The sequence below is a fragment of the Physella acuta genome, unplaced genomic scaffold (assembly GCF_028476545.2).
Source record: "Physella acuta isolate Inbredline_101_S28 unplaced genomic scaffold, ASM2847654v3 ptg000242l, whole genome shotgun sequence".
Classification (NCBI taxonomy): Eukaryota; Metazoa; Mollusca; class Gastropoda; family Physidae; genus Physella; species Physella acuta.
The window spans coordinates 533,241-547,145 of record NW_026731761.1 but is presented as its reverse complement, the minus strand read 5'-3'; the positions used below and the strand labels follow the sequence as shown (position 1 = coordinate 547,145).

General features: G+C 37.3%; 1 protein-coding gene across 1 annotated transcript in view; it reads left to right on the top strand.

Moving 5' to 3' along the window:
- The first annotated feature begins 1,058 nt into the window (after nucleotides 1–1,058).
- The window catches only part of LOC131938349 (cephalotocin receptor 2-like), an 89,359-nt gene continuing 76,512 nt past the window's right edge, over nucleotides 1,059–13,905 (top strand). Inside the window, exon 1 of the mRNA XM_059296354.1 lies at nucleotides 1,059–1,220. Coding sequence (XP_059152337.1) covers nucleotides 1,059–1,220 — 162 coding nt within the window. The remainder of the gene's footprint in view (nucleotides 1,221–13,905) is intronic.

Below are 13,905 nucleotides of genomic sequence, written 5' to 3'. Positions count from 1 at the left end.
GGTTGGGGGTGGGGGGGTAAGGTGTGTGTGTGTGTGTGTGGATATGCCTCGGGATTTAATTAAGGGGAGACAAGACGATATTTAGCCGGCAGGGGAGAGCAGCATTAGCGTTTAACCGTACTCAGGGCCGGCAATTTGATCAGCACCAATGTTGGTCGAGTGTACTCGTACTCAATGCTGACAGCCACCCCACCCCACGCCCCCCCCTCCCCTAAAACCCTCATACTCCGCCCCCACCCCTCCCAAAGTACTCCCGCCCATTGAAAACCACATCACGTACAAGGACAGAGAAATCTCATTTGACACTTGTGCACTGATCATATGAGCTGGTTTAAGCGATTGTGAACTCCTATAGAAAATATAAAAAAATATCTAGACGTTATATAACATTTTACAGGACACCCCTCCGCAAAACACCCTCGCACACACACATAAATACACACACTGATATATATATATATAATATATATATATATATATATATATATATATATATATATATATATATATATATATATATATATATATATATATATATTGAGTGTGTGTTTATTTGCTTGCACAGTAGAGTATGATTTAACGCTTATTTAGAATTAATTGAGATCTAATTATTTTTATAATTCTTTAATTCTCTTCAACAGACTGTACAGAAACAAGTCTTAGTAAACAAGTTGACAACAAGTTGACAACAAGTTGACAACAAGTTGACAACAAGTTTACAACAAGTTTACAACAAGTTTACAACAAGTTTACAACAAGTTTACAAACTCCAACAAAAGCAATCAACATCACTTTCTCCAAAACATTGCAACACAATTTTTTTTGTTCCGTTCTATGTCACGTTGCTCCAGCTTTTTAATGATTTCAACGAAATTACGTCTGCCGTTTTATATCGTCTGCTTCTTCCAACCTCCAGGGGGAAAATATATTTTTTAAACCCACGAGACACCCTGAACTTTGAATTTAATGATCATGGATATACGAAGATAAAACGCTGTTCAACGCGCATCACGAAAGAGAAGAGATATATTTACACCGGAAATGACCTTGACGCCATTATGACGACCCCACCCCCACTCTTCTACGAGAATGTGTCCGTGTTGAAAGGGGAGTTATCTCTGTACCCGGACATCAACTTCTCGTCTAACCTGCAGGCTGAGACGGACAACTCAACAAACCAAACAACAGATGGACGAGATGAAAGCTTGGTCAAGATCGAGGTAAATTGCTAACTAGCTATCTGTCTCTCTCATTTAATGAAGCTGTCTAACTGTCATGAAGATATATATATATATATATATATATATATATATATATACATATACATATATATGTACGTATGTATGTGTATATTCTTGGTCATGTGAAGTTCAAATATATCGTTCATACCTATATATATATATATATATATATATATATATATATATATATATATATATATATATATATATATATATATATATATATATATATATATATATATATATATATATATATATATATATATATATATATATAAATATATATATATATATATATATATATATATATATATATATATATATATATATATATATATATATATAAAGTTTCCTTTTTGATGTAGCAATCCATTGTGCAGATGAAATAGAGTTGATAAGTTTCTTAACCTCATGAAACGAAGAGATGACGTGGTCAGCTTTATGGCCGGCCGCCTTTACTTTCCCTCAAAGTACGCTTAGTACCCAGCAAGGGGTGGACTCAGGGACCTCCTAAAACCACAATTCCAAGAGTTGATAGGGACGGAGTGGCGTAGCGGTAGAGAGCTAGACTCGAGTTCGAATCCGGGTTCAAGTTAGTAGACCGTCCTTGAGTCCACCCAGTTCTGATGGGTACCTAACTCAAGTTAGTGAATGTAAAGACGGCTGGCCGTAGTGCTGACCACATTATCCCTTCATTTGCCGAGGTCACAGAAACAGATGAACTCTACTTCACTTGCCCCATAGACCGTCAGGTTTAGAAGGGGAACTTTACTTTACCAAGACTCGATAATGAGATATTAAAGTCTTAAGTAATATCATCTGCTAATTACAGCGTTTAAATTATCCCTACCGCCATAATTTTTACAGAAATCTGAGCATTGACCTTAACTCTTTTATTACATTTCTGCTAGCAAAAGAACTCATTAATTATTTGTAAGAGACTACTACTGGATGAAATATTCCAAAAAAATTCCCAGAAATTCGAAACGGAAAAATGCGCAATCGAAAATTACGCAAACAGAAAAATGTGCAACAGAAAACTGCGTAAATAAAAAAAAATCGCTAATACAAACTCATTACACTACTACACTAGTTTTTGGTTGTTTTACGTGGAAATTTTTTAAAATGATGTTATATTGTGCATTTGGTCATTTTGGGGTGTTTAGACTGTTGACATAGGGTTAACGATACACATGACTAGACTAAACATAGATCAGTACGGAAACAATGGACATTTCGATTTTAGTTACGTTCGAATGGACTAGAGAGTTGTTGCCATGCCTTGTATTTGACCTGTGGGTGGCCGTACGGGAGACGGGACGACCACTCACAGGGGCAGATCACTACAAGGGTCCGACAAGTAATCAGACTGCACATAACGATAGTGCATCAACCCCGTAACATATTTTATAACGAACTTGTCTTCATACTCAACGCCCCCACTAAAATGAACTATCTTTATATTATCCCCCCACCCTCGCAAGTAAATATACTCTTAATCTAACACCCCTATGAAAATGGACTCGTCTTTACTTTACCCCCTGCTACAATTCTCTTTTATCAAACACCCCTATATAAATGAACTCGTCCATCCCCCTCCACTTCCCTTTCCCTACTAACTCCCATTATAAACCAATCCCAGCTGTCCAGTGCCCCTTATTGAGTACAATTTCTCAGCAGTCCCAGAGTGCACCACGCACGGGAAGTGGGTGAAGTACGGGTCTATTATTGTGCGGACGTACAAGAAGTTAGGCTTTTTCTTCTTACAGATTTTGACGATTGGGACCGAAAGTTGGGAAGGGGACGTAGAGGGATTGTGCGGGAGGGTGATGGGACAGACAGAAGTGGAGGGGTTAGGAGGAGGGGGGGGGTGATAGAAACTATTCCAAAAAAATCGTCTGATGTTATTTAGAAGTAGTGCAAAAATGAGTTACAATATCATCCGCATGTTTAGACATACTCTGTTATAGGCACCATATTTTAGCACCTTATTTAATCCATCACATTGTCCTACCATATTTCCATCACATTGTCCTACCATATTTTCTCACCATATTTTATAACCCTATTTTGCCACCCTAGATTGCTACCATTTTCTAGTAACGTATAAAATAATATTTTACTTCAATTTCTTCTACTTTATTTTAACATCTTTTTTACCAACATATTTTACCACAATAGTTTCCACCATATTTAATCTTTGTATTACATCTACATTTAATACCTTATTTTAACACCCTTTTTTTTCACATACATTTTTTACCTTATTTTACTAACATATTTTACCACGATATTTTACGAAAAATATTTACCCCGTGTTTCGTCGCAATAATTTACCACCCTATATAATCCGTATTTTACCATCACATTACCTACTAAAGTAGCCACTATACGTTACCAATATTTCTTTTTTTCTGAATGTTTCCATACAGCAAAAATAACGTTCAAATAGCGACCACCCAAGGGAGTTCACTCTTCAATATTCCATTTGAATTATGATAGCCTCGCGTTCCATTTGTTCACATTCTAAGTAGGCTCTGCTTGAAAATGTTAACAATAAGGGGGTTGTTTTCTTTATCAGTAATGATACAAAAATATCAGCAGATGTTATTAAAGAATTAACAGCTGATTTTATACAAAAATAATAATTTATGTTATGCAAAAATAACAGTTGATGTTCTAAAAAATAACGGCTGATACTATACAAATAATAGCTGATTTTAAACAACCAAAAAACTGATTTTATAAAAAAATAACAGCTGATTTTAATAAAAAAAATAACAGCTGATTTTATACAAAAATAATAGCTGGTGTTATAAAAAAATAGATGTTATACCTATAAACGACAACTGATATTATACCAAAAATAACAGTTGATATTATACAAAAATAACAGTTGATATTATAAAAAAATAACAGCTGATGTTATACAAAAATAACAGTTGATATTAGACAAAAATAACAGCTGATGTTATACAAAAATAACAGTTGATATTAGACAAAAATAACAGCTGATGTTAGAGAAAAATAACAATGTTATTTCAACAGAGTAGCTTTTAACGAATTAACAGCCAGACGAACAATTTGTACTTTCCGCTGACTCACACACCTAGACGTTTCAAAAACACCATCCTTTCGCATTTAAACCAAGCATTGTTCCGTGCCCTTAGAGAATAGTGACCACCATTTTTAAAAACTACTATTTGTTAAGTTCGCAGTTTATTTTCTCTTTTAGTTTTTTTCCTCAAGCTTTTTCAGAAGCGTATACTGGTATTGGGGTTGGAGGAGGTGAGTGACAAAAAAACGCTGTATATATATATATATATATATATATATATATATATATATATATATATATGCATAATAAGAACTTCAATTATAAGCTTGCCCTTAGCTAGTTTAATACGTTACTGGTTTTTTACTGCCTTTTTCATATACATATATGAGCCGTCCCGGCCAGGCCCTGCACTGGCCATTGTGAAAACCCTTTCTGTAAAATACAATGACTTGAGTGTTTAGTAGGCAATATACTTTAACCAGATTCCTCCACTCCCTTGAAAACCGAAACGCGCCCCCCCCCCTCTAAAGTTTCAAATGCCACCCCTGCGAAAATTATATCTGAAAGATGTTTAAGATCTGCTACACTGAAAGAAACCTATTTCTAGAAAGAAATACCAGATTAAAGTAAAGATTAGTCCCAATGTGTTGCAGACTTAACATCAACAACTAACCCACATCAGTAGATTAGCACATCTTAAAGCCAAGGATAGCTCACAAGACGAGTAGTAACATTTAATACTGCCTGATCTGATGAAAGAATCTTAAAGAGGGTTGACATTACAGGGGTGAGGGGGGGGGGGCTTCCTGCTGCCTGTCTTAGCTCAGCTGGGCACCGGCTATAGGCAGAGTAGAATGCCGTGGTACTTCAAAGAATGGGTAATTACGTTATATAAAATTAGCCTTGTAAGTTTTGTAATTGACATCTTAAATTTTGCAGTTTCTAAAAAGTGAGTCCCTGTTTTTTTTTTTTAATCCATCAGATTGAGCTGGTTTAAAATTGAATCGCCCAAAAAGAAGGGCCACTGTTCTGCCTACGTCTGATTTTTATTGCACATTGAGTTTAGTTCAATCACGTGCCTCGTCAGAGTAAAAATTTTTGGAGTTTTCTCCCCTGTGGGAGGTTCCGCCCTCCACTTCCTGTTAGAAGGCATCTAAAATAACAAGCTACTTAACGTGGGTGATTCAGCCTACTGCGTTCGATTAGAAAAATTCGCGAGGTATCTAACATATCAAACTACTTAAAAATAAAACTTGTAAAAACGTAGGTGGTTGGGCCTTCTATATTCGCGAGGTATCTAACATAACAAGCTATTATTAAAAAACAAAAAAGGTAGGTGGTTGAGTCTTCTATATTCGCGAGATATCTAACATAGCAAGGTATTTTAAATAAAAAACGTAGGTGGATTGAATCTTCTATATTCGCGAGGTATCTAACATAACAAGCTATTTGAAAAAAAAAACGTAGGTGGTTCTGCCTTTTCTGTTTGAACGCTTCGCGAGGTAACTAACATAGCAAGCTATTTTTTAAAAAAAAACGTGGGTTTGTGGTCGTCAAATCGTTAAGCCCAATGGGAAATTTTGGTGAATGACTTCTAAAGATGGCGGACGAGTCGATAAGAGAAAAGTGGAGGCTGAGGTCACAATACAGTCAGGGTCATAAGTGGCTTAATTCTGATGACGCTTTTCCGGTTCGGTCGTTAGCGTGATGTAAATAGATCAATTTTTAACGTAATCCTTTCGAGTTTGATTTTCAATACATAATGTTATGAGACTTTTTTCACAAATTTAATTCTTTTTAGAGTTTAAAAAAGGTGAAACGAAACTTTCAGTTTATTCGATTGCGTTACTGCATATGTTAAGAAAATTTTCATTTTTGTAGTATGTGCATGCGAGTGTAAATATTGGGTTGGTACCACTAGAACTATATAGAAAAATGCGGTTATGGGAATTTTGAATAACAGCATATGAGGTACAGGGTGGGGGTCAGTTGTATTCCATTGCACTGTTATATAACTATTGCATGATCCTTAAGGATTCAAATTCGTACATCCTATATTAGTGGATCTTAAGCTTTTATTTCAGGTACTTAAACCCACCAATGTCATATGCGTATTCACCGAACCCTACAAATAGTACTATCGTCCGCAATGACAAAATCTTGAGTCTTAGTAGTCCCCCATGCGGTTCGATTGAACCCAGGTTTAGAACAACTGGCCCATATACATATAATTATATAAATATATATATATATATATATATATATATATATATATATATATATATATATATATATATATATATATATATATATTTATATTTATATATATATATATATATATACATATAATTATATACACACACACACACACACACATATATATATATATATATATATATATATATATATATATATATATATATATATATATATATATATAAATACGTGGGGTAAAAGAATTTCTACCGTGGCTATTTCAAGCAAAAAAGTAGAGCGATTCCACAATCAGCTTCCAACTTACACTTTAACAACTGACACTCGTCCAAATAAAATTCTAAAAGAAGTGTCCACTTCTCAAGGGCTCTCTATTCCTTCCAGCCCACACTGCCTAGCATCCGTTGCTAATGTAAACAGGCGCCATCTTTGTCGCCCTCCACAACGAGGTCCGCAATCAGGCGCCTGCTTTACAACTGGAGTGGTTAGGTCTAAACTGTGCTGACATCTGCCCCCCACCACTGAATAAATACTCTCCTGCTAGAGTTATCGCCCACTGACCCGTGGGGTCGGGTGCACGTCTGATTACGTCCAATAGCCGCGCGCTATTCGCTCGGGTTTGGTCACGTGGACAGTCGATGGATTGGATAAAAAAAAATACGATTTTGTCTGATGGGGCTGTTGAAAGGGGTAAAAAAAAATTGAGACAAACTGTTAATTTAAAATGAGTGTTAAAGGGTGAAGAGTAAATGAACGAACTTTGTTTTGATTTTTGAGTTTTTTTTTTTTTTGGGAGGGATATAAACTAAAGAAATTAAAATAAAGGGGTTGACGATAAATGACGGTACTTTTCCAAAAGTGAATTTTTTGTGGCTATGTTTCCATGTTTTGAAAGTGTAACGAAAATATCTATTGCTGAATCTGCTTGATAAAGAGAAATAAAGTTGCGGTTTCAAAACAACACATATTCAGAGGAGGGGGAGGCTGCTGACTTCATTTTTTTGGATTTGCTTCCATAGCCTTGTCTAACCAAGAACAAACTACAAGGCAGCAGTTGTTTGATTTCGGAGTTTGGGGTAATCCATAAATGACGTCACACTTTTTTGACAATTTTTACCTCCCCCCTCCCCTCCGTCACATGTCGTCACAAAAAGCCAGACCCCCCCCCTTAAATGTCGTCACACCTCAGCCTACAAACCCCCTCAAAATTGCAGTTGAATTTTTTTTAAACATCGATATTTTTCTAAAATCTTGTCTGAACTCTGTCAATATAGAGTATTTAAATAAATTCCTATTACAATTTATTAAAATAGTTTTCTAAAACGCGAAATAACGTCTAAAATTCGTTTTCTAACATTGCTTTTTACTTTCTCGTATATACGAAGTATAGAGAAAGTCTTGTAATCGTGCAAAAAAAAAATCGAGATTTTTACAAATCTCGACGTTTCACACCTCACATAATTTTGCAGCCTTGTCCTTATGTCTGTGTGTCTGTGTGTGTGTGTGTGTCTGTCTGTCTGTCTGTCCGTGTATAAACACGATAACTTGAGTACCGTTACAGCTAGGTTGATGAAATTTCATATATAAGTATTTTATCAAAATCGTAGATCCGTATCAACTTTTGAGCGATTTCCGATAACCGGAAGTGGTACTTTTCCTACTTTGAATTTTTCAAAAGCCTATAACTTGAGTACTATTTCAGATAAATAAATGAAATTTCATACGTAAGTAAAAGATCTAATTCTCTAACTTCTATTAAAGTTTGAGTCATTTCCGTTGACTGGAAGTAGTACTTTACGCTACTTCCGATTTCTCAAAAAAACTAATGTAAATTTTAAAAGTAATAATATTATTGCGCACTATTATGCGCTTTTTAATTTGGCGTTCACTTGGTGTGCAATTAATTTGTCTACGAGATTTTATTCTATTTTTAAAACTTTAAGTATTTAAAATGGATTAAAAATCATGTCTATAGCCCGAGTTCCCATCCCCTGTTATTTTATATAAGAATATTCGAGAAAGTTTAGGGGAGATCACTCCCGGTTTATTTATAATGCAAAAGTGTGACGTCGCAACATCTGACCCTCCCCCCTTCCCCTCATCACACACCGTCACAAAATTACGGACCCCCCTCCTCCCTTCGATTGTGACGTCATGTATGGATGGCCCCTTTTTCGGTTTAGCAACCATGAGTGTTTCCTACTCGACCACGAAGTGCCCAAGAAGAAGAACAAACTGTGACTTTATTTTGGGAGAAAAGGTGCTGATTATTTGTGACGTTGTTAGACGCTGGTGAAGGGAAGTTGGATAAAAATCTTTAAAAACTTGGACTTAGTTTATGGACGACCTAAAATAAAAATAGAAAAAACTTTCATAACTATTTAAAAAAAATGTTGAGGAAAAAAAAAGACATTGGTTTTAAGTCATCAAATAATGGATGGATGGCACCGGATTAAAAAGATGTGAGTGACAAGGGTTATGTAACTCCTAATCCACCGACCAGACTCTAAGACTGAAGCAAGTATAAACACTATCTAGAGATATCGCTCATAAGTCAAACATTAATACATTTTTTTTCTATCCTAGGTAGTTGGTGTAAACGTTTTGCATTTTCAAAATAATTTTCACAACTAGATTTTGAGTGTGCTGCTAATTTAGGTGAAGAATATGAAGATGAAGGAGATGTTAGTATAATACAGATGTTTCTCAGTGGAATAAGAGGATGTGGTGGTGTGATGGTGTGATGGTGTGATGGTGTGATGGTGTGATGGTGTGATGGTGTGATGGTGTGATGGTGTGATGGTGTGATGGTGTGATGGTGTGATGGTGTGATGGTGTGATGGTGTGATGGTGTGATGGTGTGATGGTGTGATGGTGTGATGGTGTGATGGTGTGATGGTGTGATGGTGTGATGGTGTGATGGTGTGATGGTGTGATGGTGTGATGGTGTGATGGTGTGATGGTGTGATGGTGTGATGGTGTGATGGTGTGATGGTGTGATGGTGTGATGGTGTGATGGTGTGATGGTGTGATGGTGTGATGGTGTGATGGTGTGATGGTGTGATGGTGTGATGGTGTGATGGTGTGATGGTGTGATGGTGTGATGGTGTGATGGTGTGATGGTGTGATGGTGTGATGGTGTGATGGTGTGATGGTGTGATGGTGTGATGGTGTGATGGTGTGATGGTGTGATGGTGTGATGGTGTGATGGTGTGATGGGGGCGTAACGTTTTCTTGTACATTAGGCCTACATAAAGTGTTGGTGGTGATATCAAAGACTAGCCGTTGTACAATAGGCCTACATAAAGCGTTCGGGGTAATATCACATCAAAGTTTAGCTCATGTATAATAGGCCAATTTTACATCAAAGTTCAGCTGTAGCTTACAGTCTGTTATATACGAAGGGGGGGGGGGTGGCGTTTAAACACGAACAATGGGTGGATGTACAGCGGTGACTTCATATCGTTCAGAAGATTAAAAAGGGGTTGCTGTGTAATGAGTTCTTGAGTAGCCATTAAGTCTTGTTTTTTGTTATTGGAAGCACGGGTCTAATATTGCAGTAAAGCACGGGTCTAATGTTGCTGTAAAGAAGGGTCTAATGTTGCTGTAAAGATGGGTCTAATGTTGCTGTAAAGAAGGGTCTAATATTGCTGTAAAGAAGGGTCTAATGTTGCTGTAAAGAAGGGTCTAATGTTGTTGTAAAGTCGAGTGTGTTGTTGTACCGGGACTTATCTTGTTGTAGTCGGGTCTTATGTTGTTGTAAAGCCGATTGTTATGCTGTTGTAAAGTCGGGTCTGATGTTGTAGAGCGTGGGTCTTATGTTGAGTTGTAAAGTGGGGTCTTATCTTTTTATAAAGAAGTGTCTGTCTTGTTTTAAAGGAGATTCTCATGTTCTTATAAATTCGGGTCTCATGTTGTTATAAGTTCGGGTCTTATGTTGTTATAAATTCGGGTCTTATGTTGTAAAGCGGGTCTTATGTTGTTGTAAAGCGGGTCTTACGTTGTTGTAAAACCGGAAGTTGTCCTTTAGCTCACTCAGACCCCGACTGACAAACAAGACGCGCGAAGACATGAAAACAAAAATCCAAATCAACGGAACTTCTCTCTCGGCATGCGCCAGCGTTTGTGTAAGACATTAACCGGTGGATAACTAGACCAGTACAAATCAAGTCACGTTATGTTAAACTGTTTTTAAAAAAGGGGAGAGTAGTCCAAGGAACGTAACTCCTGTGACTAGCTTATGATTGAAGCTTACAACACCGTTTTAGAGAGGGTCTTTGAGAAAAAAAAAAGTAAAAAAAATGTTAGAGGTTTGATTGTTGAAGTCAAATCTTTAAAAGTTGATCTTCACAAATTGGATTAGGGTATTTATGTAAGTTCTACACCAATTCAAAGTACGTTTGAAAAATAATGTTTTTGTAATAAGGTTATCATTATAACAACCATTCATTTTTATTAAACTTTTAGACTTTTAGATTATAAGAAACATTTTAATGTATCATTTCGGAGACCACAGGGACATTTGAAGGATCTCGACGCTCGCAAATATAGAGTTTAAAGACAGTGTTGTGGTATTGTCGAAATAGAACGTCTTATATTTTAGTGGGGATTTACTATACAATGTTTACATTTGATGGTGGTAGGAAAAAGTACCTAACATAGACCGATGGATAAGGAAAAGGCGGAAGTCTTTGGTAGAGTTGATCAGAAGGAGGAAAGGGCGCTGGGGGGGGGGGGGGGGGGGGACGACGACACAGTGCCAGATTCGCCAACACATGTGACACGTCATGCACTTGAGTTGAGCCCCAGGGGAGGCAAATGAAAAATGAGACGATGCCCAAAGACTGACCTGGAGGCGAAGTCTGCTCGAAGAACTAAAGAAATCAGGGATGGATGACGGCTAAACACACAGCCAGGGTCCTGACACATAAGACGGTCATGGTTGAGGGGCCTATGCTCCACATGGAGAAAAGAGGACAAATTAAAGATTACATTTAATAGTATAATACCGTTGTTAACTAAATATATATAGATGTACCTTCAGTCGCATCACCCGGTGTGGAAACTAAAGGTGTCGTCCCCAGTGTTTCTTCCAGACTTTTTTCTCCGGAGGGGGGGGGACTTGAAATTTTCGAGTGGGGGGGGGGGTTGACACTGTTAAAAAGTATATATTTTCTATATAAATTCAATATCGTTCGGGCTCCCCCCCCCTCCCCCCGAAGAGATGAATGGAAGAAACACTGGTCGTCGCACCCCCCCCCCCACCTCCAACAAGTTCTAAGTTCTAACTGTGAAGATTCTGCTGGTGTTCTGTGTGAAGTTTCTGATGGCGCTGTACTCATACTCACCTCAGCGCTGGTTAGAAATAGATGACCTCGTCACGTGACCAAGTCGAGGACGTGACTCGGGTTACCATCACCTCAACTCGCTGTCTCATCTACCATCACCATCACGCCATCTCGCTAGTTACCAGCACCTCCCTGCCCTCCCCCGCCGTGTTGAAATGTGACACTTAATGGGGTTGGAAGGACGCGGGTGACAACTAATCACACTTATCACAGCGTCACTGGAGTCACAGCGACAAGTATCTACATAACCTAGTGTGACTCCAACAATGCGTCAATGACGCCAGCACTGTCACTGTCATTGTGTCACCCCCATCCACTCGCTATAATAAGTTTATCTTTCGTCGGAACCGACGATTCATAAGATAGATGAAGTAGAGTCCATCTGTTACCCACGTTTTTTTAGGGAACGTTTTTATCAGAGGTCCTATAGTTAAAGTCTCGCTATACTTTAACCACTACTAGTATATTTCTCACCTCGACTCATTTCCGTTAGACTGATACACCACAGGTTGAGATTCATTAAATCTTGGAGTTCTGATAAACTGAAAACAATCTTCATATGTTGTCAACACGACCGCCGCCATTTTTCTTCTTGTAGTAAAACCGTTTTCGTAGTTTCACGTATGTTACATATCAGAATAATATCTTCAAACTCGATTTGATATTCCTTCTAGCTGAAGACAAATTTTACCACGATAAAGCATTCGCAAGAATTTTTAATCTTGTCGTTCTCGGGGCGCTAGGATGTATTTGATTTCTGCGTAAAATGCCGATGTAAATTTTTTTTTCAGAAATATGTTAATCTAACGCTCATTTAAGCATGTCAGATACTTTTTTGTTGGGATCTTTCTTAGATCAGGAATGACAGCCGTCAATCAAACTAACTGTAATTCCGTGTACACAGGCCAACAATTTCATGTACACAGGCCAACAATTACAGAAAGCTGGGCAGGAGTTTCTGGTTTTTGAAAAGTTTTTGTGGAGCGTGGGTTCCAGAGTTTCTTTGACACGAGTTTGGAACTGTGATAGATGTAACAGAGGACGAGCTTTAGGTCGAGTTCTATGCCAGGGTTTAAGTCATAAGTCATGAGCAGTTATAAGTGAAGTTGTAGGTTAATTTATAGAGCGGTATATGAGTTAGGTCAAAAGTCAAGTCATAGGGGGGGATACGTCAAGTCAATTATCATGCCTTTGATTGAGTGGTTTGTCGATTTTTGTGTGAATCGAATCATGAGTTAAGTCATGAATCAAATCGCGAGTTAAGTCAAGAATCAAATCAAGAACCAAGATAATATCAAGTCATGAATCAAGTAAAAAATCAAGTCATGATAATATCAAGTTATGAGTCAAGTCATTAGTCAAAAGTCAATTCCTAAGTCAAGTCGTCAATCAAGTCAAGAATCAAGTCATGATAATATCAAGTAATGAGTCCAGTCATAATTCAAGACGTAAACCACGGTTTTAAGTCAAGTCGTGGATTCAAGCCATTATTATAATCAAGTATCAAGTCACGTATGAAGTCAACATCCAAGTCATGCACCGTGTTGTTTACACCGAACCTAAAAATAATCTCCACACAACAAAGAAATAAAAAAAAAAACGCGCGATCCACAAATAGAACCGAAAGTCTCCTGTCAACTGTTTCCTGCGCGTGACAATTAATTTACATCACCATCCCATTTTTTATTAGCGCTTAATATAATTAAAACTCCCACGGTTATTTTTAGTCATTAAGGTCCAGTTAAGCTTGACATTAAAGGGCGTCATTAAATACAAATCTCAAGTGTTCGTCTCTAAATTATATTTGTCTCTGCCAAGTCAAAAATGATCTGGCAAAGCAAAACAAAATGGTTGATGTTTTTGGAGAGATAAAGTACGCCCTTAATTTGCATAATTGGCCTGTTGGTGTTGTTGCGGACATTTTAAAATGATAAACAAAACACGGGATAGATGATGAGGTAGAGGATAGGGTGATGGAGAGGAAAGTTATGCAGATGGGTTGTAAGTGGGCGATGTTTAGATCCAGGAGTCGGAAGGTTTTATT